The 27,560-nt window shown below is 43.0% G+C and overlaps 1 protein-coding gene across 3 annotated transcripts in view; it reads right to left on the reverse strand.

Moving 5' to 3' along the window:
- LOC124802890 (phosphoglucomutase-2) overlaps window positions 1-27,560 on the reverse strand; it is a 144,674-nt gene that overhangs the window by 25,264 nt on the left and 91,850 nt on the right. For all 3 annotated transcript variants that reach the window (XM_047263939.1, XM_047263940.1, XM_047263941.1), the window contains exon 10: window positions 4,883-5,109. In XM_047263939.1, the coding sequence (XP_047119895.1) occupies window positions 4,883-5,109 (227 nt within the window). The remainder of the gene's footprint in view (window positions 1-4,882; window positions 5,110-27,560) is intronic.

Genomic DNA, 27,560 nt, shown 5'->3' on the forward strand with positions numbered 1-27,560 from the left:
GAAATATCAAAATATCACCTTGAAACAAAATTTTCTATAATTGATTGCGTATTGTTTTTAGTTTCTTACAGTCTATTAACGGGCAAAACAAAATTTTGAGTGTGGGACCTATAGCTAAGATTTAAATAAGGTGTGAAAAACTTGTAAGTAGACTATTGATGCTAATACTTCTGGTCCAAAAATGCACATTTCTTCAGTGCAGACTTTAGCCACTGTATGAAGGCTGAGCTTGCTTGTGTTACTGTCGATGTATGCAGCAAGCTGTGAACAAGTTGAAGCAAGCACAATGCTTGATGTCTGTGCAATCATTCAGAGACTGGAGCTGTTGTTGAGATGATATAAAACTGTTACCTTCTAAGGCTTAGTGTGCCTACAGCATTATTGTGCACTGCGGGATAAGTGGTTTTTGTATCAATATGGAACCAAGTAAAAAGTGCAGTGCTGTAAGAGTGCAGTGTTGTAATCCACTGAGGAAGTCAAATCATTTTATCAGAGACAGAAAAAAACTGAGAAATATCACAGCATGGCTTCCCGAATTATTTCCACAAATACCTAGTGGTGGCAGGATTTGTGATAAATGTAGGAAAGATGTAACCACATTGAAAAATACACCAGAGCCCATCAGTGATAAAAGTGTTGAAGAAGATTCTTCTGGATCAGAGATAATCATCCCGGACCAAGACCCTGACTTCACTGCAACTTCAGTGATTGTTCAAACACTTAACACATCACTTCAAGAACTAGGTGAGTCCCCAATTAATAAGAAGAAAGTAACATCTATGCATTACATCAAATCAAAAGTGAAGAAATTTCCTCATCAGTGAAATGTAAACTTTTTGTTGCTGCTGAAACTTCTTCGTCAGATACTGATACTGATGAATCCTTTCTTCAAAATCTCAAAACAAACTTTAATAATTCTATAAGTAGAGCAAAAAAACTAATGATTCTTACAAGTTTACCTGAAAAGTGGAGTGTCAGGAAAATAATGAGGGAATTTAATGCTTCTAATTACATTGTTCAGAAGTCCAAAAAAAATTTGAAAGAGAAAGGATTCATGGAAGGTCCAAACCAAAAACCAGGGAGGTGTTTACCAACAGGAACTGTCAAAACTGTACATTCATTTTATGAAAATGATGAAATTAGCTGGGCAATACCAGGTATTAAAGATTATGTGACAATTACAGAAACAAGTGGAAGTAAAACAAAAATATCAAAAAGACTTATTTTGTGTAACCTTAAAGAAGCTTACAAATATTTTAAAGACAAGTTTCCAAACATAAAAATAGGTTTCTCTAATTTTGCTGAGTTGAGACCGAAACATCGTGTATTTGCTGGCTCGAGTGGCACACACACTGTCTGTGTGTGCACAACTCACCAAAACATAAAATTAATGATAGAAAATGCCAAACTAAATACAGTAACAAACAGCAGCTTAAGCAATTATAAGCAATGCATTGCATAAATGCTTTGCAACCCATCATCAGTTGATTGCAACATGGGAAACTGTGAATATTGCCCAGGAGAAACTGTCATACGTAAAATTTTACAAGACTCTTTTCATGAAATCTTAATTGAATGAGTTCAGTTCCAACAGTGGATGTCAGTTGACCGCTGTAATCTGGAAATTGTTCATCAAACTACTGAAGAATTCATAGATTTATTTTGTAGTAAGATGTTTACTTTGATTCGGCATGACTTCATTGTCAAGCAACAATGAACATTCCTTAACCAAACAAGAGAAAACCTTACGGAATCTGAATTTGTCATATGTGATTTTTCGGAAAATTATAGTATAGTTCTACAGGATGAAGCTCAGAGTTACCACTGGACAAGACAATAGATTACCATTCATACTTTTGTTATACATTACGAGCACAAGGACAAAATTGAGCATATGAGCTTTGTTATTGTTTCTGATTGCCTGGAGCACAATTGCGGTTTACACCTTGCAAAAGAAGCTTAGTTCTTATCTAACAAATAAATTTCAGTGTAGTTTCAGCTCTCAGAGACTGCATATGCGTGTGCAAGTTGCACTTGTGTGTGTGTGTGTGTGTGTGTGTGTGTGTGTGTGTGTGTGTGTGTGTGTCTACTGCTGGCAAAGGCCTTAATGGCCGAAAGCTATGATTGTGTGAATCTTTTTATTGTGCCTATAGCGGCTCCATCTCCGCTATATGGTGAGTAGCCACTTTCCTTCTCTCGTGTTGTTACATTCCATCCTGGATTTTCCATTGTTTGAAATAAATTTCAAAAGCTTCCAAAAAAAGATAAACTATTATTCTGACCATTATGCTGCTAAGTACAAAAATAAGAATATCTTCCTGCACCTTTGCCTTCAAGAGGAAGACTTTAACATAAAAGCTGAGTGGCACTTTTCAGCCATGGCACATGGGAAAGGGCCTTGTGATGGAGTAGGGGGTTCAGTTAAGAGACTGGCAGCTCGTGCAAGTTTGCAAAGGCCATACCAAAATCAGATCCAAACACCACAAGATCTATTTGAGTGGGCAGTAGGTAAAATCACAAATGTCGATTTTGCGTATTCCACTCAAGAAGACTATGCTGCTTCAGAAATATTATTAAAAAGCTGGCACTGACAATCAAATGAACACAGCAATTTCACACTTTCATTCCCAACACTACATCAAAATTAATAGTCAAATACTTTTCAGGTGTTATGCAGAGTTGGGAGAGGGAAGTAACTACATCACCAGACAAACTGAAGCTACAAGATGTATCAGGCTATATCACCACTGTATATGGCAGAAACTGGTGGCTTGGGTATATTTTATAAGAGGGGAAAAAAAAGAAAGAGAAAGAAAGAGAGAGAGAGAGAGAGAGAGAGAGAGAGAGAGAGACTTTTTTTCATCTATGTGGACCAGCTAAGTCATTCTCCTATCCTGCACATGCAGATGTCCTGTGGGTGTCAGTTGTGGATGTTCTCACAAAAGTAAATCCATTTATTTCGACAGGGAGAACATACATTCTTAATGAAAGTGGTGTACACCAAACCCATTCGGCTTTATTAAAATGTAATCTTTGAAGTTCCAAGACAATTTATTGGGAAACTGCTTTCAACTCAAAACTTAATTTTTGCCTCAGGCTAGTGTTAAAGTATATTTTACAGAAAGTTGTTTCAAAATTACTGTTAGTAACTATTGTGTCAAATTTAGCTATGTATAGATACCTGTTACTCAACAACAAACATTACGTATTTAATTTTTTTAATAGTTTCATTCCAAACATCATGGACCAGAACTATTATGTAAATACTTGTACTTTTTCATACTTTATTTCAGTTTGTAGATAAATGCTCAAACATTTTTGTTTTATCAGTTAATATGCTGTTAGTTAAGTTGTATGAAATTAAAATAAGCAATAAATTATAAAATATGCTGATTAGTTTTGTTTTAATAAGGTAATGTTTTGATATTTCCAATACTTTTTTAATTACCTTTCAATATCAAAATATTAATTAATATTTTGAAAAATGTTATTAATTATAAGCTATGTTTTATTGTATATCCCTGGAAAGAGCATGCAAAATGACACCTTTCCCAGCTCTCTAGCTCAATTAGACAGCTCCTAGGGCAATTTAAAAAAAGTCCATTCACACATTTTTGGCTGGTTTTTGAAAAGTTTACATAGCCATATTTCAGGAATGGTTTGAGGTAAAAAATTGAAATTTGGAATTTTTCTTAGTCTCAGCATCCACTATATGTATACTAAATTTTAGCAAAATCTAAAATGGTGAGGTAAAATAGGTGTGTTGATTTAACATTGAATGACCCCATGTGCCTCACACAGTAGAGGATTTGCCCTACAAGTAGAGTACACTAACTGTATTTAATTAAGAAGAACTGAGACTTCGCAACTAAGAAAATTATTATTAATCTCAGAAAGTCAAAATGTAGATTTATTGCATTTTGGTGGGCAACAACTTTTCATACTGCGATTAGGTGCAAACATCTGGGTTTGGAGGCAACAAGGCACATTCTGCTTATGAACTTTTTGTTGTGAGTAGTCCTACAATGCAGTCATGATATTAATAAAGTGAAGTGTATGTTTTAACTGTGATTTTCTTTTAGCCTAACTAGATGTACAGATTTTTCAAACCATGATCTAACATGATAACTGGCACTACCAAGTGGCAAAGTACCAAACTTTAACAAATGTCCTAGGGCACATTAATCTGCCTTCTTTTTTTGCATTGGCATTTCATACTTAATTATCTTTCTCAATTTATCGTGTTGTTTTCTATGCTGACATTCTTCAATTTCTTCCCATCACTCATTTTTCAAGCTGCATATCCCTTATTTTTAGCCCATTCCATATTCACATGTTGATATTCTTCCATCAAAGGCGTACAGATATTCTTCCATCAGAGCAGTACCTTCACTCAGCTTGGAGATGACATCTGCATTTCTGCTTGTAAGTTACTGATGGTGAATCCCAGTGTGGTGTTTTGAGGCCTACAATTCCACAGATTTCTAATGCTTCACAGGAGGACACTCACATCATTCGTCAGATTGTTATGGTAAATTTATTTCATAAAAAATTTCTAAGCCTATACTCAAACACTTTTTTGCTATTATAAATATGAAATAGACATTCTTTTGATATAGAAAAGCTACAGTGTATTGTCTGATGGGGGTAAAACTTTTTATTTACTTTAAAAAATAAATAAAAATAGGGATGGAGAAAGAGAAGTAGTACGTTACTTTTTTAAAATTACCACAAAATCTACAGCAAATAAGGGTGACACCAATTCATGACTGACTGATGATGAATCTGCCATGTCAAACAATTTTTAATGACAAGACAAAGTATATTTTCACCAAACAACAAATTTTGCAAAAGGAAAGTGGTTCATTCAATATTAACTTACTGTTCAGTTGGTGACGCACAGAGCTCTGTGTAGTATTTGAGTTTTGGTTCAGTACCACTAGTACGCAGGGTAGCAACTAGCCCATTCTTAAATGTGAAAGTCAGCATCTGACTAGATTTTGATGTAGGCAGCAGAGCTTTCTTATCTGGTTGTGAGGAATCATAACCAGTTGTAAGATCTCTAACACCAATTACTTGGTACTTTCCTTGTAAAAGTGATCCTGGATACTGAAAACATTAATAGAGAGTACACTGTAGAACAAGACAGAGTAATTTCAGTTTAGACTGCACTCTATATAAATCAAAACAATAAGTTATGGGTAAGCATATGTAATTAGAAATCCTGTGAACATTAAAGTATTTTGCAGTCCCAAAAGTAACATGCAAGGAAACCAAACACACTGAGAAAAAAAAAATCTTGTGACAGTAATTTAATGTGTTTGGTACTTATTTAATGCAATTTTCCTGCTGGGAGGATCTCTGAAAATAATATTATTACGTTAATCCCATGAAGTGCCCTACCGACATCTGTACACAACTGACTTGTGAAGAACAATGTACGATATTCAATGAAACCATTTTAAAGCTGATACTTGATTTGAATAAACAATAATTTCTCACATTTGGCCATAATAACCTTGTCATTTTCAAGAGCATTAAATCTTGCATAATACCTTAACATCTGAACTGTTGTTATCAGTAACAGATTCAAATAATATACCACATTCCAGACACATGTATCTTGCAAGAAGCCACCACTCATCTCACACACACCATAGTACTCAATGCACAGTGCAGCAAAGGAGTGTGTTCCATTATATGCACCAATATACCGCTAGTCAAAAGGATGTGGTGGCTTGTTGAGAGTCACATGAGTGTGGGATATGCTACATATTTGATCCTGTAGGTAGGCTGTTGATATACAAAAGGAAAACTCACGTGAGAAATTTATAAAATTAATAGGAGACAAAATGGTTGGCCAATACTTGACATTAGATATGATTTGTTACGGAACTGTGCAGGAGTGCATGATTGTGTACACGCAAAAATAAACAAGGTTTCAAAACAGGCTCATCATGTGAAGTAACTATTTCAAATAAAATGACAGACTACTGAGACATGTTTGGCTAGCTCTATCGGTACAGTACTAGCCTGCAAAAGGGAAAGGTCTCAGGTTCAAGTCCTGATCTGGTATATAGCTTTCATCTGCCAAAGTTTCAGCCTATACAGAATGTGGTTTCCCTTAACAAAGTCAGATGGCTGTGGACACCAAGTGTAGAGAAAGGAACTGAATAATGCACTTAAAGGTACTAAAAAACTCAGAATAGATTTGTTCAGATCAGTGGTGTAACTATCCTCATTTCAGAAGGAAAGTTTGTTATCTCTGAACAGGTACCTTATTTTAAGAGTTCCATGAATTCTGATAACCCAGTATAGTGGCAGAATTACAGTAGTCACATTACATGACTACCTCAGAGAGGATTAATCCAGTGAGCTACAGAGGATGAAAAGTTAATGAGATGTCTTCTAGCCCACAGAAACTGACAGTGGCAAACAGCATGATGTTCTTTTCGATGTTATGTCATCCCCCCGTCCACAAAAAAATGTAAATATTACCCAAGATTCTGCAGATTCATTGGTATCAACTGTTTGGTCTTCGTTTTTATCTGCTGTTCAAATGAGCTTGCAGTCTTAAGTATGTGATTGACAATGTTGCAACAGCATTTGAAAAACCATTCAAACTGCATAGAATCACAATGTATTTTAAACAAAATAAATGCACTTAATACATATCAAGTAGTTTTGTCATACCAGATATTGAATGTATAACTGAATTATTTCTCAGTTGTCTGCTGTCACAAGAAAACACTGCAGAGGGTTATGTACATTTTAGCTACTTATCTAGCATTATTTAGTTAAATATTTGCATTACCACCTCGACACTCATCTTGCCTACACATTCATGAGAGCTCATTACAATTTACATTACTAATCTTTATTTATTTGTTACATTAATACTGCGACATGTTATTTGAATACATTATTGTGTAGTACAACTGAGAGGAAATGTATGCTGTGTGTGTGTGTGTGTGTGTGTGTGTGTGTGTGTGCGTGTGTGTACAAGATAGGCTTGCTTCTCACATACAATGAGTGGAGTCCAACGTTTTGGAAGAAAATCTAGTTAGTAGAGGAACAACGGCACTCCAAAAGTTGCTAAAACAGGCTAGTTGGAGTAGGCTTTACTTCAATTATCACCACAAATTAAATAATATAGCAAGTTTTTCATGATGGGATAAAATAACAGTATGGTTCTCTTGCACTCTTCTTCTTCTTCTTCTTCTTCTTCTTCTTGTCTGTAGTCATAAGTGTCTGCAGCAGTGAAGGGATGCCATAAATTAAAGAAGCTTCTGTGCTGTGTATCAATGCCTTTCTGTAGGTGCTCTGGCCATCCCTTCTGCATCAATGACACTATCCTACACATGAGCGGGTCCTGCATTGTGGTTGTGGCTACCTTTTTTGATGTAACTGACAATTCAACAACCTGATGCAGATTGTTGTTGAGCACAACACATTGTGCTTAATGGATGTCAACTTCTTAAACATGGCTCACTGTTGGTCAGGATGTCCACATATGTCTTATGTGTAGGGGGCCTATGGTCAGTATGTAAATGCATTTTATGCTATAGGAATTAACCTGAAATATTTAAATCCCATAAATCACTGGCAGCACCTATTAATTTGTCTGTAGATAATTACATGCTAAGTAGGATCATAGCTTCAGTAGAGGTTGTTTGTTCCTGTGGAAAGTGATCTGCTGACTACATGCCCACTATGCCAACAGGAAGCATGGAAGAGAAGTCAAATGTCGACTGCTGAGCACTGTCAAAGCATGTCAGCTCCAAGCACCAGCTCCCTCTGGCACCAGATTTCAGCTGACAATTATGTGAATCCTCTCCTATATCCTTTCTTAGAACATAATTCCAACACTGAAATTAACATCTTCTCATGACAGCCACGACTGGATAAAGGTCTAACAGACCAACCTAGGCACACCCACATGTTTCCCGAGTACAGAATACACTGAAGTTTCCATTTTTAACCAACTCTTTCACTGGAAAAAATTCTTTTAGATGCACACATCCTCACCAATTTGACACTGCTCAATGACTTTGCCCTAAAGGAGCAGATTATTGGTGTGGTTACCAAAAAGCAAAGGAAAGTGGTCAAATATACCATGATAAGCATTCTCTTTCACAGCCTTTTATGAATGAAATAAAACCAATTTTTAGAGACCTGAGTGGCCCTGTTTTGCTTAGTAAATGTCTTCATGGTGGCACCCAGAATACAAATGAAAGTTTCAGCAATTGCATATGGGAAAGATTACCCAAGAATGTTTTTGTAGGAATAAATATATTACAAGTTCGTAGACTAGGTTCAGTGATATGTTTCAATGATGGAGTGATAGGAAGATTGGAAGCCCTGAGAAATTTATGCATAAAACGTGGCTCTAATATGGAACATCAAGTACTTGCGTGTGACAGACAATGGGTGCATGAAGCTGGATTTGCTCTTCAAATAGGTCTAGTACCTCAGCCATCATGTCATGCATACCTGGTAAAAATTTGGTCCCCTTCAAATGTGTAACATTGGATTAAATGGTACCTCTATTTGAGGAAGCATTTTGGAAAAAAATTGCATCAATTTCTTTGTAATTTTTTTTTTTTTAACCCTAAGCAAGTTTAAAAATATTCAAAATACTTTTGACTTGTTTAGAAAATATGCTGCATTACCTGATATCAACAAAAAATCTGTAAAACATATACATTATAAACAGTGCCTGAAAGAAACAGGTGTTGATTTTTACATATTATTGAGCCATAACAGTATCCTATATCCTTAACTTCGTGCCTGTGTTCTCAGGAAGACATCAGAAAATGTCACAACATTCTTGCAAAAAGTGCATGATGTTGACCAGATATGTTCTCGGCTTGACGGTTTTCAGTTGAATATTGTGCATTTAAATTTGACTGGAGACACAAGATCCTATGTAGATTCAGTTGAATTACTGTGTAATGCCAGTAGCTTTGATGCATTGCTCAAGGGGTTATGTGACCGATACACTGACAAAATGGTATGAATTTTATACTGTGTCAAGCTTTCCACCCTCTATCTGTGGTTCAGGGAAGATTTTGAGTGTTTGCTGGTCACATTCGATCGGTTTGATGTCCTACTTGTGTCCTGGCATCAGACAAAGGGGAGAAACGACGTGCTTCTTGAAGAGGCAGAAGTGAGAACTGTGGCTGTGTTCATCAAGAGGATATATCCAAAAACTGACAGAGAAATAGAGGCAGCTTCATCCCTGTCTTTACAAGAGGCCGCATCCCATCTTTACAAGAGGCTATTTACACTGCAATAATGAGAGCAGAAGCTACTCATTCTGTCTTGTCTTTCTCTTGTAGGAATGATTCCCATTGTGTATTCCCTATTGAGACACACTGTATGTGCTGCAAGCGAGTAAGGAATTAGTATAGCCTGGTGTTTGGACATGTGTTTTATTTATGAACATGCATTCTGGAATGGATGGTGTGATGAAGCAAGCTGGGATCTTTTTACTTCCTTTCTTGTTTGGCCATCTGCCTTCTCAAAACTCATTTTTCATTTTTGAGTAATTACTATTAACATATGTGAGTATAATCTGCATTTCCATAATAGAGAAAGGTTAGCCCTCAATATTAAGAAATATAACACCAGATCTAATTTTGTCCTTAGTTTTGTGTACGTAATTGATTTTCTAATTTATTTTGACTATTCCTAGTTAATATCTTTTTTATAGGGTGAAATCGGTAACTGTTTTGTAACTTTGACTTGCAAACAAATATAAATGCTGTAAAAATGATAAACATTTGGAAAAAGAATCACTAGGTTTCTTAAAGTATTTACTTAGTTCTATTCGAAAAAATGTTAGCAAAGCCAGCTCTCAATTAATTCCAAATTAATTACCAGGTTTGTCAAAAGCATTGTTTGTATAACTATATCTGTTAATTTCATCATTTAAACAAATGATTCGGCTTAGAAGCCGACCTCGGGAAGATCAGTTTGGATTCCACAGAAATGTTGGAACACGTGAGGCAATACTCACCCTACAACTTATCTTAGAAGCTAGATTAAGGAAGGGCAAACCTACTTTTGTAGCATTTGTAGACTTAGAAAGCTTTTGACAATGTTGACTGGAATACTCTCTTTCAAATTCTGAAGGTGGCAGGGGTAAAATACAGGGAGCGAAAGGCTATTTACAATTTGTACAGAAACCAGATGGCAGTTATAAGAGTCGAGGGACATGAAAGGGAAGCAGTGGTTGGGAAGGGAGTAAGACAGGGTTGTAGCCTCTCCCCAATGCTATTCAATCTGTATTTTGAACAAGCAGTAAAGGAAACAAAAGAAGAGTTCGGAGTAGGTATTAAAATCCACGGAGAAGAAATAAAAACTTTGAGGTTCGCCGATGACATTGTAATTCTGTCAGAGACAGCAAAGGACTTGGAAGAGCAGTTGAACAGAACGGATAGTGTCTTGAAAGGAGGATATAAGATGAACATCAACAAAAGCAAAACAAGTATAATGGAATGTAGTCTAATTAAGTCGGGTGATGCTGAGGGAATTAGATTAGGAAATGAGGCACTTAAAGTAGTAAAGGAGTTTTGCTATTTGGGGAGAAAAATAACTGATGACGGTCAAAATAGAGAGGATATAAAATGTAGACTGGCAATGGCAAGGAAAGCATTTCTGAAGAAGAGAAATTTGTTAACATCGAGTATAGACTTAAGTGTCCAGAAATCATTTCTGAAAGTATTTGTATGGAGTATAGCCATGTATGGAAGTGAAACATGGACGATAAATAGTTTGGACAAGAAGAGAATAGAAGCTTTTGAAATGTGGTGCTACAGAAGAATGCTGAAGATTAGATGGATAGATCACATAACTAATGAGGAAGTATTGAATAGGATGGGGAGAAGAGGAGTTTGTGGCACAACTTGACTAGAAGAAGGGATCGGTTGGTAGGACATATTCTGAGGCATCAAGGGATCAGCAATTTAGTATTGGAGGGCAGTGTGGAGGGTAAAAATCGTAGAGGGAGACCAAGAGATGAATACATTAAACAGATTCAGAAGGATGTAGGTTGCGGTAGATACTGGGAGATGAAGAAGCTTGCACAGGATAGAGTGGCATGGAGAGCTGCATCAAACCAGTCTCAGGATTGAAGACCACAACAACAACAACAACCTTCGTAGTAGAAGAAACTGTTAAAAAGAGAGAATTTTTTTGTAGTTTCAGTTAATTGAATGAGTTATGTTTTAATGGTAATTTCTGTTATTTCAACATCGAATGATTTTTAGTTTCAGTACCTATATTGTGATGATACATAAAGGCCCGATTTTTGGTCTCGAGTCAGTCAGTCCATGGCCCATTTTCAGACAAGAAACCTGTGCTGGTTAGGTCAACAACAATGCATCAACTTAACTGTGAAATAATCGTAACGCAAATAGGCCATGTGTGAAAACAATGACAGTGTCTGTTCAATATATACCGTATTATACTGCAAGAACTGTGAACTGTGTGGTCAGGTTCTTACTGCTCACAGATGTTCAACAGTAAACTATTGCAGCAGCTTGCTGATATTTGCTAGCAACCTATTTATGAGGCTTATCAAAATTTGCCAATAGTTAACTGACCATGTAACTGTGTAATCTTGGGGGATTGTGAACAGTGAAAGTAAAGAACTGTGAAACACAACTATGCAACTGTTGGCTACATCATTTACAGTAATCAGTGTTGAACTTCCACCCCCATTTTTCAGCCAGTGTCACAACACAGTACGTCGATACCGAGGACCATCAACAAAGAAATAGAGCAGGCGCACATCACATATGGTGCCACGAGTGAGGACATTGTAATTGGGCACAATAAACTAGGACTCTCAAACTCGGAAGAGTGAATTCAATAGCAGCTTACAGTACCATGATTTTAATGAAGGAGATGCAATAGCCAGTCAAATGCTTGGATTTCATGGCCACAGTAGGACAGCAGCTAATCAGCAAGCAGGTTTTATGGAAGGAGCCATTGAGTACAGGAGCAGCCAATCAGTATGCATGTGGACACATCTGACTGAGATAAACAAGATGCCTCGCCGAGAGAATTACAACTTGCAGCTGCCGTGCAGATGAATCGAGATGACAACCCCAGCGGCAGCAGCAGGAGACGAGTGAATAAGAATAAGGTAATCTCATAACAAAAGCCATTTTATAATAAGTGATACATAATAAATGGCCTTAACGAACAAGAGAGTGTGATGGAAAAGAAGGGACAACGGGGAGGGGAGAGGGGGGGGGGGGGTGTATATGATAGTGGCTATAAATTAGACATGAATGTAACTTTGAATGATGGGGATGAAAGTTCTATTGTAGACGAAATGATAAAAAATACAGTGTATGGTGAGGTGAGTGAAATGGATGAAAACAGTACTGAAGTGGATGAAATCATTAAGGCTAAAGGGGGAGGAACCTAGTAGTGAAAATCAGGACAAAAGTTGATGGCAGACGGAGAAGTGGAAGCGATGTTAAGGCAAATTATGAGTAGTTTGAGTAGTGTGAGTATGAAAGAAGAAATCAGTAGGGTGGGAAATACTATGAAAGAAGACATTACTATGGTGGAAAAGAAAACCGATAGCATTAGAACTGACATGATTAGCTTAAAGGACGAACTGAAAAAAAGAAATTAAAAAGGAGATTTAGGTACTCAGCTCTAATCTCTCAGAATTAAATAAGAAGGTTGAGGCGGTATTAAAGATTGTGATGAGAAGATAAAGAAAGAACAGAATACTAATGAGAAATTAATATTAATGAGTAGTACACGTTTAGAAGAGAGAAAGAAACTTTGTGATGACTGTAGTAGGAGGGTGGTGGCTTCCGAAAAACAGTGTTAAGATGAGGTCAAAACTGCCAGGAAATTTTGTGCTGAAAACAGGATTAAACTTGAGAACCAAATTGATCAGATTAAAAATGATTTGGAAACTGAGGTGGAAACCAAGTGTGCAGTAGTTAACCTCAAACTTCGCAGCTCTACAATGGCCAAGTGTTACGCTGTTACCTCAAACAATGGACTCAAGTTTCGTGTTGCCAGACAGTGCATGCCGACATGCGAAAGGTGAAGTGGATGATTTCCAGATTCATCTAATGATTGATTGCTCATGTAGTGTTCAAAGGGACCCAAATCCGCACACGTGCTTTGATCCTCTATGCACCACAATATCAGTTACAGTAGTGCCGTGTGCAACGCCGCCATTCTTGCAAAACGCTCACGCGATCAACTGCTATCAAGTTACGGCAGTTTTGCCTTCCTCACAATTTAATAACAGACATTTTTATACATCAAGTTTGCCAGGCTCAACCACCAGATCTGTCACCCAGTTTCTCGACCACGTGGGTTCAAGGACACCTGACGGCGCTTTGCCATCCAGGAATGTTGTACCATGACAATGTGACTGCCAGCAGATTTCACCAGTGATTTATGGTCCTACCACATGGGGTATGTTTTCGATATGCACATGTGCACAGAAAACTTTCGCTGTTGCCACACAAAGGGCCAAACCAACACCCCCCACACCCACTGTTCACTCATGAGGGGCACTGATTCCGACCACACAGCCGCTTGTTCCTTCCACAGTACCGTCTGCGCCTGCCATGTCAGTCTTCTGCGACACTTCCGAGGTGGACAATTTAAGTACTGTGCCTTTAACCTCTGGTCCAGTTTACGGCCCATCTTGCTCCCATGACTCATCAGGGACATTGCACCCAGCCATTGTTGGGAATGCGTTTGTTAGTAACGTGCCCACGCCAGTACTGCCGGGTTTCAGGACAGCTTATCCTACCAAGGGACAGCCGGCCTTCCAAGATGCACTGAAGCCAGCCCCCCCCCCCCTCCCCCCTGGCCCTCTGCCGTAGCTACCTACCTTATACAAGGACAACCCCGTTTCATGGTTCACGCTTGTGGAGCACCTTTTCGAGTTACATCAGGTGACCGACGACAACTCTAAATTTCTATGTCTCATTACACACCTCCATGACAACTCAGATTTAATTTGTGATCTCCTCCTTTCACCACCACCGCCGCCAAAATATGAGTTCGCCAAGAAGACAATATTGGTCTGACTCGCCTGCTCGCCACAGGAATTAATAATCAAGATCCTGTACAAGGAACACCTGGGGGACCGCACTCCGTCACAACTCTGGCGCCACCTTCAGCTACTTGTGAGTGAGCACACGATGCCGGACATTACCCTGTGGGCGGTATGGGCTGCCAAGTTACCTACTGACCTGCAAATACACCTGCTACCGCACTCCTTCGAGTCTATCAGCTCTTGCCTTCGCATCGCAGATCAGATGTATGGACTACTGCGACAAAAACAACCAGGACACCTCTCACCACCGGTTGGCACTACGTTGCCTGTTTACCAGCTATCTAAGGGCAGAGGCAGTGCTCGTTCCGCCTCCATGCCATCTACACCACCGAGCAGTACTCGTTCGCTCTCTCCTCTTTCCAAGCACTCAAGAATCGCACACGCGCCATACAGCCCGGTTTACATTCCAGAACAGATGAGCGAGGACAAACCTCCTCTGCTGTCACAATCACTGCCACCACCACATCCGGCTCATCCATACTGCTGATACCACAAGATTTTTGGGGATGAGGCCATGAAGTGCAGATTACCTTGCCAGCATCCAAACACCGACTGCAGGATCTAAAAGACACTAAGTCCTGCGGGGAACTTCAGAGGTGTCCTCAAACATTGCACTCCGTCCACTTGTCCTCTCAGCTGAGCGGTCGTTTAAACATGACCGACATTTCGTCGTGGCTTGTTTCCCTAGTCGACACAGACACTAACATGTCCATCGTACCTACATCGTTGGCTACTCTCATTTTTTCACTGACAAAGTTGCTTCTACATGCTGTCAACTCATCAACATTATAATCTGTTGGATCTGCTACAGTTATGGTGCATCTACCTCCTTCTCTACGTTTCCTGTGGACTTTTTACATCGCCGACGTTGACGAACCAATTCTCAGTATGGATTTCTTGTCCCATTACAAACTCTCCTTGAATATAGTCCAAGATTCAGTGTTACACCACCCTTCTGACACTCAGATACTATGCTCAGGCGCTTACGCTCATCGTTCCGTTTCTGTCGCGACATGTAATTTGGTTCACGAGTGCTCCACCCTCATGGGCAAAATTGTGACCTGCGTCACTAATCTACTGTAAGAGTACGATGCAGCGGCGCAACTCCGTCAGCAAGACGACGAGTTGAAACAACGCATTGCCAATACTTTCGATGAGCTCACCGCAGCTCGTACCTCACTGCTGCAACTGCAATCCACAGTTCCTTCACCTGATCGACCTTCATCAGCAGACACCAGGACGGACACTCATCAGGTTAGTTCAAAAACATTCATAGTGTGTGATTATTCGCGTCCAGTGATCTCTGCACCCGCCACACACTGGCTACATGCAGTGCCACGTGTTTCAAACAGTGCTTCTAATGACAGTCGCGCGCACGATGCGAACACACCCACCTCGCAGGCAGCTGCCCTGCATGTTGGTACACATTGCCCCTCTCTTGCGCGCCAACCACGTGACTCAGCGGCCATTGCTGTTCCCCATGCGATGCCAACGCCTCTCTCGCTCGTGCCGGTTACTCAAGGCAAAGCTAACAACAGACAGTCGCTGCATGCCCCGATCCGCTCCGTCCTGCGCATGCAGCCGACCCCTCCGAACAAGCACACACCACGCACACGTAATAGGCATGTGACTTGCGTAAGCCTTTTCCCACTCGTGCTAACGGCTACACCTCATCGCGCCCCACTCGTCCCAAAACTTCACGTCAAGATGTTACGCAGCCTCGTGTGCAGTTCTCAGTCACTTCCGTCCCTGACGGAATGACACACAATATAATTACCACTGCCAGCCCTCCTATTAGGCACAAAGTTAGATGCATCGACCCCATTAAGTTGCACACGGCCTGGCAGCAAATTAATGAACTTCTGGAGGCAGGCACTCTACAGCCATCAGACAGCAATTGGTCTTCACCGATTCACCTCGTTGCCAAACACGAAGGTTCTTTCGAGTGTGTGGTGATTACAGACACTTAAACACTCATACCACCAAGGACAATTACCCAGTGCCAAACATAAACAATTTCTCCCATGTTATCGGGCACCACAATCTTCAGTGTGATTGACTGTAAATGTTCCTATCACCAGATTCCCGTAGTGCCGGAAGACATTCCAAAGACTGCTATCATCACGCCACTCGGTTTGTCCCAATACAACTTCATGCCATTTGGCTTAAAGAATGCGGCACAATCGTGGCAACGTTTCACTGACATCCTTATTTTCAGCAAGTCGACTGAGGACCATGAAGATCATTTATTCCAGGTCCTCCAGACCTCGAACTCCAACAGTGTCGAAGTCAACAAAGATAAATTCCAATTGCACCAGTCTTCTGTGACATTTTTGGGTTACACCGTCTCCGAAGATGGAATACAGCCTCCGAAATCCTGCGTGCAGACTATCACGTCATTGCCACTGCTGGCTACGTACAAAGAACTCCGATGTTTCCTGGGTACTATAAATTACTACCGCCGACATCTACCTTCTGCCGCTGCTGTTCAGGCCTCGCTGACAGACTCGCTGTCCAGCAAACAGACTTCGGGCCTTAAGCCAGTCCGTTGGACTGAACCTGTGCTAGAGGCCTTCAGGGCTCTAAAGACAGTGTTAGCTCATGCCGGCGTACTCGCCCAGCCCGATCCGCCTGCCGAGTTGTTCGTCACTACAGGCGCCAGTGACATCACAGTCGGCAGTATTACAGCAACACAAAGGCGACACAGTTTCACCCCTTCATTTCTTCTCTAAAAAATTGTCTACAGCACAGAAGAAATATTCAGCTTTTGATAGAGAACTTCTGGCGGTCTATGAAGCCCCCAAACACTTTCGCCCTGACATCGAGGGCCGTTCTTTCTTCATCCTTACTGACAACAAACCACTGGCAAACACCTTCTGCAACCCTCCCGAGGACCCACTCCCTCGGCGTTTCCGCCACTTCGACCTGGTCTCTCAATTTACTACAGGCGTACGCTACATCAAAGGCACGGAAAACATCCCCACTGATTTCTTTTCATGGGTCAATACTATCTGACACATTGTCGATTTATCCAAACTCGCCGCTCTCCACGCCTCTGATAAAGAATCTGAAGCTCTCCTCATGGAACCTCAGACATCGCTTGTGTTTACCAAAGCCAAGTTTCCCGGCGTTTCGGACGAAGTGTGGTGTGACTCTTCTACCGGCACTCTGCGACTGTTGCTCCCTCCCACGTTGGGCCAACAAGCCTTCGATGCCTTGCATAACCTTGCCCACCCTGGCATTCGCACCACCACACACCTCGGCACCAAGCATTTTGTTTGGAAAAATGTTAAGCGGGACTGTCAAACCTGGGCATGCAGCTGCATTTCCTGCCAACACAACAAAATCAGACGCCACACCTCTCCCCCTTTGACAAGTTTGAAATTCCACAAGGACGTTTTCGTCATGTACATATTGACCTTATCGGCCCTCTGCCACCGTCAGAGGGCCACAGATACATCCTCTCCACAATCGACCGCATCTCTCGTTGGGTGGAAGCCGTTCCTTCACCCAACATCACATTAGAAACCGTGGCCAAGGGATTCGTCTCATGGATCGCTAAGTTTGTTTGCCCGTCCACTATCACCACCAACCAGAGTCGACAGTTCAAGTCTGCACTTTTCACAATTCTATGTAACCTTTGTGGTATCAAAAAAATTCATACAACAGCCTACCACCCACAAAGCAACGGTTTAGTGGAACGATGGCACCGCACCCTTAAAACATCACTCAGGTGCCATGACTGCCTCTGATGTGAGGCACTTCCTTGGGTGTTACGCTGTGTCCATTCGACCTTTAAACCTGACTTAAAGGGAACCATCTCCAAATTCGTTTTTGGTGGAAACCCGGTTCTACCTGGGGAACTTATCCTGCCTCAAGTATCCGAGGATTTCCCGACCTCCATATACTTTATTAGTAGAATGCGCACCCACTTTAGACACGCATGGCTACACTCGCCTGCAGGGGTGATTCCATTAGACAACCCCTGCAACCCCCATACTTTGGCCCCATTGAAGAACTTCGGAGGGGCGAGACGACGTTCGACATTATGATTAAAGATCGCCAGCAGACCGTTTTGATACACAGGCTAAAGCCTGCTTTTGTGGACTCTGACGCCCCTACAAGACTAGGTAGGGTCAAAAAATCAGCTCTGCATTCAAGTAAGTTAAGTTTACAGCAGGTAATGACTCAGGTGAAGACAAGGAATTAGTGAGGAAACTTAAAACTGTATGGTGGAAGGAAGGTACAACAGAATAATTCAAAGGCAGCCATTAGGCAAGTAAAGAGTCACAATAACGGAGCAACATTACCACTGTATGAAGAACATTGTGATCACACATTTTGACAGCCTGAAGCCATACTGCTGTCATCTGATGCCAGTATCAACTGTAGTTCCTTGCCCGCCCCGCCCCCCCCCCCCCCCAAGTTAGACCTGGTAATTCACAAAGGATTAAACATTGTAGGAAGTTTCCGCTTCTGGTGTTCCATCAATACGCTTTGCATTCCAAACGCGCATATGGATTTTGATAGAGGGACTGAATCCTGTTTTTCGTTGCATGTTTTACTGAACTATCACACTGTTTCATCGATGAATCTGACTTTGTTATTTGCGTCCTCCAGGATGGTTTTGAGTACAGGGGTTGGTGATCATGAAGTACCTGAGTTATGTTGGATGTTTCTTCCATTTTCATTCTTTCTGGCAACACACTTGCTTTAAGAATTATTCCATTCCATTCCATTCCAACTTGTACAACTCTTACACAATAAATCTTTCCCTCCAGACTGCACTTTACTGTCACTTGATATAAAAAATGTATATACAAACATTCCATTAGAAGAGACTACTACAATTATTCAGGACAACCTTCTTAGGTACCAACAACCTGTGCACTCATGAAATTGTGGAGATTATAACTCTTCATAGGCTCTTGACTATGTACAATTACATCATTTTTAATAACAAATTTTATAAGCAGTCAGATGGCTTGGCCATGAGTAATCGTCTAACGGGGTTTTTTGCCGATATATTCATCAGTTACATCATGTGTGACTATTTCACTCGAGCCTCCATCATTTTCAAACAAATTCGCTTTTACAGGCAATGTGTTGACGACAAAATAATTGTTTTTGGTGGTAATGGATAAGATGTTATGCTTCTGGTCAAAGAGTTTAACAACCTGCATAGCAAAATGATCTTTACACATGAAGTCTTGAATAGCAGTGGTATTCTCAACTTCCTTGATTTGCAGCTTTGTCTCACTAATAATAATGTCACCAAATTTGAGATTTACCATAAGCCTTCGACAAGCAACTCAGTTATACACACGGCATTACTTCATCCCTATACGTACAAGGTGAGCTACTTTATGATGTATCACTGAAATTCCACTAAGCACAGAATCTATTACAAAGGAACAGAAAAAAATTATATGTGTCACTTTTTGTAATAACTACGGACCCTGCATCATTGACAAATTATACACGCAAAAAACACTGCCACATGTCCGAGAAATCACTCTCAGTCCTGCACCACAAAATTACAAGCTTGTTAAGCTTCCATTTTTAGGTGATGTGTCCTACACCATAACCAAACTCTTTAATGGGCAAAATATAAGATTAGTGTATACCAACCCTAATAAAATCCAATATCAATACATTCACAATAAGTATCCCCTCTGGCACATACATGTTCGAGAGCTGTGAATTTTAAGCAGTTCATGTTGGGCAACTGGAAAGGGCTTTTTAAAGTTAGGTTTCAGGACCATTTACTCACTAAGAAGGGGTAGGTTAAGCATAATTCTGCCTTTGCTGGGCACCTTAAATCCAGTGGCCACCAGAACGTAAAAGGTTTTACGCTATGCTCTGAAAGGAGAGACTCAATCTGCTTGAAGAGAGAGAAAATTCACACACTAAGAAGGATATGTTACTCAGTGAACAATTATATGGCAAAAATCAGGTTTTCTATGACTGCTTGTTTCCCATTTTTAAACAGTATATTAGTTTTTAGCTTTTTATTACCAGGTCTTGGTTACTTGTCATGTGCATGCTTCTCCATGTTATCTTTCCAGCATTGTTACCTTTCAGCATTATATTTGTAGCCTAATCTTTATTTTATTGCTCTACATATTTTACTTCACAATTCCTTTACACTGTTTTTGAGCACAAGAGTTTTCCATATCTCTGAACATAGTTTTCGATCTAGCACATCCTGCATTTTGAATATTCCCATGTGCTCTACTGTACTTTCATTTATTTCTCAATTTGTCAATCACGCTTTGAATTTTACACTCTTATCACACTGTGCACCTAATGATGGCGTCGCATGATGCCTGTCCTTACTACATTTTCCTTGAGCTCTCATCATTCATATGTATACACTATGTGAATACATATGGGCCTCTGGGGCCATTCAAGTGTACAACTGTGTTTCGAGTTTGCACGCGAGGCCCTGTTCTGTACTGCTATGCCTGTCATCACCTCTACGAGGTTATACACAGTTTTGGGTTTCTCCTTTGTTCTCTACTCAAGCCACATTAATTGTAATGTCGTCCTCTCCTTACTGTTTCAGATAACCAGATGATGCCCCATCTGGGTGAAACCCATAATTCTTGAGTTAATGAAAGAACACTCTCCAGCCTACGACAGTTTTTTTACAGAGCAGCCTTACACACTTACTTTCTCTACTTTCCTACCTCCTGCAATTTCACGTTCAGGCATCAGTTGCAAAAGCTATTTGAGAGTATCTCTACAGACATGTTATACCAGAATGGCAAGATAATGCAAAATTAAAGATATAGTCATTTGGCTCATGCAATGGAAGTTTTTAAAATATGAAGCACTCTCAGTAATGCTCTTTAACCTCACAGTGGAATATGATCAACTAGACAAAACAGATTTCACATTGGCAGAACAGAAACACAATGTAGATTGAGAACACTGAGAATACTGTATGAAAGAACGAAGATTCCCATGATCTTGCTGGTACTTCTCTGGACAGCTGTTGAGAATAAAATTGTGTCTTGCATTAGCAGTTACTTTCATGTCAGTTTCACGTATTTTAGATCTGTGATGGTCTTTTCTTTGCATTTTTTATCCTTGTTCTTCCAATGAGATGATATGGAAAGTAATTCATACTATTAAGTGTTTACAGGCCAATATTTTTATGCCAACATCCGTAATGTTGGGCATGTATTTTGTGAAGTTGTTATGGTGTCAGAATTTTAGTTTGTATATTTTTGGTTATCAATAATTTCGATATTTCATACATTTTATTCATGCAATTATGCCTTTTCCTCAAAGAAGAAAAATGTTTATCTTAACCTTGGAGTCCTACCTGTATAACTATATGTATTTTCATTTACTGTACTCTTATTTCATTGTGACTGAACATTTTGCCTGTGTACTGCTATCTTTTCTGCAGATGTTCCTCTCACCTTTGTATCTGTGTACTTATAAAAGATTGAGCTGTCTTCTGCTACACTACTAGAAATGCTATGGCAAGGTCATGGACAGCTACATCTTACACTGGAATATGATAAGGTTACAACACAGCACCAAGAAGAATGCACTTTCTCACTGCTCTAACAGCCACACAAAGGTTAGTCTATGACCCAGTATTTGTGTGTCCCACATTTAGTGCACCTTCGATGTTTTCCAAAAGATTAGTAACCACATGAAGGAGAAGTTACTTCATCACATGCCTCAACCTTAACCACTGAGGTCAATCCTGTTGACTGGTCTGTTTTCCTGTGAACTCCTGACTTCAAATCTTAAGTGGGAGATGGAGGCCTAAAATAGTACAGACTGTTTTTGCTTTCCATAACCCACTGTGAACTGAACAGGTAGGCATGTCCTTGAAAATCCTTTGTAAAAAAAGTACTCTGATAAAACGCACTCTCTTCAGTGACGTACTCGAAAAACATCTGTTCAATTCTCCACCACCACCACCACCACCACCACCACCACCACCACCACCACTACTGCTACTACTACTTTGTGATTGATTTACTGACCCTCACAAATCAGGTTCTGGTTTAAACTGCTGCAGTACATTTCCTGTACAGTATATTGCGGGCCAGTTTGAAAAATTTTATACTGCAACAATTAACAAAGATCGTCCAAGTTGCAAAGTGAAAGAGACTGTTTGATGGTGAACGCTTTTTAACTGTGCTAGTAATCTACGTTTTAAGTGACAGCTAAATAGTATTTGCACAACAATGGATACAGGAGCCACATAGTGGGGGGCGGGGGGGGGGGGGGGGGAGGGGGAGGGAAAGGGATAGCACGGTACTGGAGGGAGAGAGCACTGCCTGACAGAGCATAGCACGGGACTAGACGGTGGCATGACAAGACTACCACCAGGCATAGCACCAGGAGACTGCGAGGCAGGGAGGTGGAGAAGTTGGTTGGTTGGTTGGTTTGTGGGAGTAAAGGGACCAGACTGCTACGGTCATCGGTCCCTTTTTCCAAGTACTAAAAACACCCACAGAGAATAAAAAACGATTAACAAAATAGAGCACAGACGACACAGAACAAGAGAAACTGAGACAAAGACCAGACAAAACGAACTAAAAGCACACAGAGTGTGACGGTGGTTGGCCGACCATAGAAATAAAAAAGGAAAAGCCAACCACTTAAAACACACTAAAAAATCAGTTTAAAACCGGAGGCCAAAGGCCAGAATCAACACAAAACAATAAGATAAAACAAACACTTAGAGTAAATGATAAAAACCCCCTGCCCGAATAAAACGTAAAACTAAGTCAGCCGTAGCAGAGTCATCTGTTAAAAGGGCAGGGAGCGTGTCAGGCAGTGCAAACGACTGCCTGAGCACAGCTAAAAGCGGACACTCCAATAAAATATGGACCACAGATAAAACGGAGCCGCAGCGACATAGCGGTGCGTCCTCACGGCGCAATAAGTGGCCGTGCGTAAGCCGAGTGTGCCCAATGCGCAGCCGGCAGAGGACCACAGACTCCTGGCGGGAGACCCGAATGGACGACCGCCACACAGTCGTCGTCGCCATGATTGGACGGAGTTTGTTGAGCGTGGGCAGATTGCGCCATTCAGCGTCCCAAACCGAAAGAACTTCGCGGTGTAAGACTGCCCGCAAATCAGTCTCCGGGAGGCCAATCTCCAGAGATGATTTACTAGTGGCCTCTTTCGCCAGGCGATCAACATTCTCATTGCCAGGTATCCCAACATGGCCTGGGGTCCACACGAAGACCACAGAGCGGCCGCAATGCGCAAGAGTATGCAGGGACTCATGGATAGCCATCACCAGACGAGAACGAAGAAAACACTGGCCGAGAGCTCGTAAACCGCTCAGGGAATCGCTACAGATAACGAAGGACTCACCTGAGCAGGAGCGGATATACTCTAGGGCACGAAAGATGGCGACCAGCTCAGCAGTGGAAACACTGCAGCCATCCGGCAAGGAAAGTTGTTCAGAATGGTCCCCTAGAGTTAGCGCATACCCGACACGACCAGCAACCATCGATCCGTCAGTGTAGACAATTCCAGAGCCCTGATACGTGGCCAGGATGGAATAAAAGCGGCGGTGGAAGGCCTCTGGAGGGACTGAGTCCTTCGGGCCCTGCGCCAAGTCGAACCGAAGGCAAGGGCGAGGAACACACCACGGGGGCATACGCAGAGGTGCCCGGAAAGGAGGTGGAACAGGGAAAAACCCAAGCCCGGAGAGAAGCTCCTTGATGCGGACGGCGATCGGACAACCCGACCGGGGCCGACGGTCTGGCAGATGGACGACTGACTGCGGGAACAGGACACGGTAGTTTGGATGCCCGGGCAAGCTAAAAACATGGGCAGCATAAGCAGCCAGTAATTGTTGGCGTCGTAACCGCAGTGGAGGGACACCTGCCTCCACTAGTATGCTGTCCACAGGGCTGGTGCGGAAAGCACCAGTTGCAAGGCGTATCCCGCTGTGGAGAATGGGGTCCAGCACCCGCAACGCAGATGGGGATGCTGAGCCATAAGCCAGGCTCCCAAAATCCACACGGGACTGGATTAACGCCTGGTAGAGCCGCAACAGGGTAGATCGGTCGGCGCCCCAGCGGGTGTGGCTCAAGCATCTCAGAGTGTTTAGATGCCGCCAACACGCCTGTTTAAGCTGCCGGATATGAGGCAGCCAAGTCAACCGGGCATCGAAAACCACCGCTAAAAACCTGTGTGATTCCACCACTGAAAGAAGTTCGCCGGCAAGATAAAGCCGCGGCTCCGGGTGGACAGTACGTCGCCGGCAGAAATGCATAATGCAGGTCTTGGCTGCCGAAAACTGGAACCCATGAGCTACAGCCCAAGACTGCGCCTTGCGGATAGCGCCCTGTAGCTGACGTTCAACAGCTGCAATGCCAGTAGAGCTGTAGTAAAGGCAGAAGTCGTCAGCATACAGGGAAGCGGAGACAGAATTTCCCACGGCCGCAGCGAGCCCGTTAATGGCTATTAAAAACAGGCAGACACTTAAAACAGAACCCTGTGGCACGCCGGTCTCCTGGACGTGGGAGGAACTATATGAGGCCGCGACTTGCACGCGGAAGGTACGATACGACAGAAAATTTCTGATAAAGATCGGCAGAGGGCCCCGAAGACCCCATCCATTGAAGCGTGGAAAGGATGTGATGACGCCATGTCGTATCGTATGCCTTCCGCATGTCGAAAAAGACAGCGACCAGGTGCTGACGGCAGGCAAAGGCAGTATGGATGGCCGACTCCAGGCTCACCAGATTGTCGGCGGCAGAGCGGCCTTTACGGAACCCACCCTGAGACGGAGCCAGAAGGCCCCGAGACTCCAGTACCCAATTCAAGCGCCGGCTCACCATCCGTTCGAGAAGCTTGCAAAGAACGTTGGTGAGGCTAATGGGGCGGTAGCTGTCCACCTCCAAAGGGCTCTTGCCCGGTATCAAAACGTGGATGACAATGTTCTCCCGCCATTGCGACGGAAACTCACCCTCGACCCAGAGACGGTTGTACAGGTCGAGGAGGCGTCGCTTGCAGTCCACTGAAAGGTGTTTCAGCATCTGACAGTGGATGCTATCTGGCCCGGGAGCGGTATCAGGGCAAGCGGCAAGGGCACTGTGAAATTCCCACTCACTGAATGGAGCATTGTAGGATTCAGAAGTGTGGGTGCGAAAAGAAAGGCTCCGACGTTCCATCCGCTCTTTAATGGAGCGGAAGGCCTGGGGGGTAATTCGCTGAAGCGGAACTTGCAGCAAAATGCTCTGCTAAGCGGTTTGCAATGACGCCGGAGTCGGTACAAACTGCTCCATTCAGTGCGAGCGCAGGGACGCCGACAGGGGTCCGATAGCCATAGAGGCGTCGGATCTTGGCCCAGACCTGCGATGGAGAGACATGGAGGCCAATGGTGGACACATACCGCTCCCAGCACTCCTGCTTGCTTTGGCGGATAAGGCGGCGGACCCGCGCTCACAGCCGTTTGAAGGTGAGGAGGAGTTCAATGCAGGGATGTCGCTTGTGACGCTGTAGCGCCCGCCGGCGATCTTTAATCGCTGCAGCGATCTCAGCCGACCACCAAGGCACAGTCCGCCACCGAGGGGACCCAGAGGAGCGGGGAATGGCAGATTCGGCGGCAGTAACGATGCCGGTGGTGACCGATTGAACCACCGCATCAATGTCATCAGTAGAGAGAGACTCAATAGCGGCAGCGGAGGAGAACAAGTCCAGTCAGCCTTATTCATAGCCCATCTGCTAGGGCGCCCAGAAGAGTGACGCTGTGGTAGTGACAGAAAGATCGGAAAGTGGTCACTACCACACAGGTCGTCATGCGCACTCCACTGGACAGACGGGAAGAGATTGAAAGGTCAATGGCGGAGTACGTGCCATGCGCCACACTAAAGTGTGTGAAGGCACCATCATTTAACAGCGAGAGATCGAGCTGCGACAAGAAAAGCTCAACGATGGCGCCTCGACCTGTTGCCACTGACCCACCCCACAGAGGGTTATGGGCATTGAAGTCGCCCAATAGCAAGAAAGGTTGCGGCAATTGGGCTACCAGTGCAGCCAGGACATGCTGCGAGACATCACCATCCGGTGGAAGGTAAAGACTGCAGACGGTAACAGCCTGTGGCGTCCACACCCGAACAGCGACAGCCTCTAAAGGTGTTTGGAGAGAGACAGACTCGCTGTGCAGAGTGTAGAGAGACAGACTCGCTGTGCAGAGTGTAGAGAGACAGACTCGCTGTGCAGAGTGTGAAGGACATATATGCAGACGCCATCAGACGCCCTTTCATAAGCTGCTCGGTTCTTATAATAACCCCGATAGCCACGGAGGGCGGGGGTTCGCATTGCTGGAAACCAAGTTTCCTGCAGAGCAATGCAGAGGAAAGGGTGATGGCTGATAAGTTGGCGGAGCTCAGCTACATGGTGGAAGAAACCGCTGCAGTTCCACTGGAGGAAGGTGTTGTCCATGGCTGAGAAAGGCGTGACGGGACTGGGAAGGCAGATTACGCCGCTGGGTCACCTGCTGCCTCCGATTGAGCACCTGTGCTAGTGCTATTCATGGCGTCTGAGGGACTGGCGAGATCGAGGTCCTCAGCGGACGCCAGAATCTCCACCTCGTCCTCAGACGCAGAGCTGGAAGGTTGTGGTGGGGTGGCTGCCACCGCGATTTCCTTGGGCTTAGAGCTCTTCTTCTTTGATTTCTCACGTGGCTCCTTGGGTTTAACTGGCTGGGAGGGTTTCACCGATTCAGTCTCCGGGACTGAGGAGGATCGCGAAGCCCTTCGACCAGCTGATTGTGGGCACTTACGCCACTGTCGGTCGTCAGCCTTCCCGCTGGTGGAAACCTGGGAAGGGAGGGACCCAAGGGACCCCTTGCGAGCGTGAGAAGCCGAAGAAGTTGGACACTTCTCCGGCTTAGAAGCGTGAACCGACGTCCCCGATGGGGGGGATGGTGTAGCTCCTGAGGTAGGTGGCACAGGAGCAACCCGATGGGTAGAGCCCCCCATTGGCAAGGGGGCAGGAAGAGTTGTACCACTCGGCGATCCGGCCGGAAGTCGCGAAACTGATCGGGCGAGCACAGGTGTTGTAGTAGCGGCGTAGGAAGATGTCATTCTCATTGGATGTAATCGGTCGTATTTCCTTTTGGCCTCAGTATAAGTCAGTTGGTCCAGGGTCTTATATTCCATGATTTTGCGCTCTTTCTGGAATATTCTGCAGTCTGGCGAGCAAGGTGAATGGTGCTCCCCACAGTTGACGCAGATGGGAGGCGGGGCACATGGAGTATCGGGATGAGATGGGCGTCCGCAATCTCGACATGTGAGGCTGGAAGTGCAGCGGGAAGACATATGGCCGAACTTCCAGCACTTGAAGCACCGCATCGGGGGAGGGATACAGGGCTTGACGTCACATCGGTAGACCATCACCTTGACCTTTTCCGGTAACGTATCACCCTCGAAGGCCAAGATGAAGGCAC

Source organism: Schistocerca piceifrons, chromosome 6 (assembly GCF_021461385.2).
Source record: "Schistocerca piceifrons isolate TAMUIC-IGC-003096 chromosome 6, iqSchPice1.1, whole genome shotgun sequence".
Lineage (NCBI taxonomy): Eukaryota > Metazoa > Arthropoda > Insecta > Orthoptera > Acrididae > Schistocerca > Schistocerca piceifrons.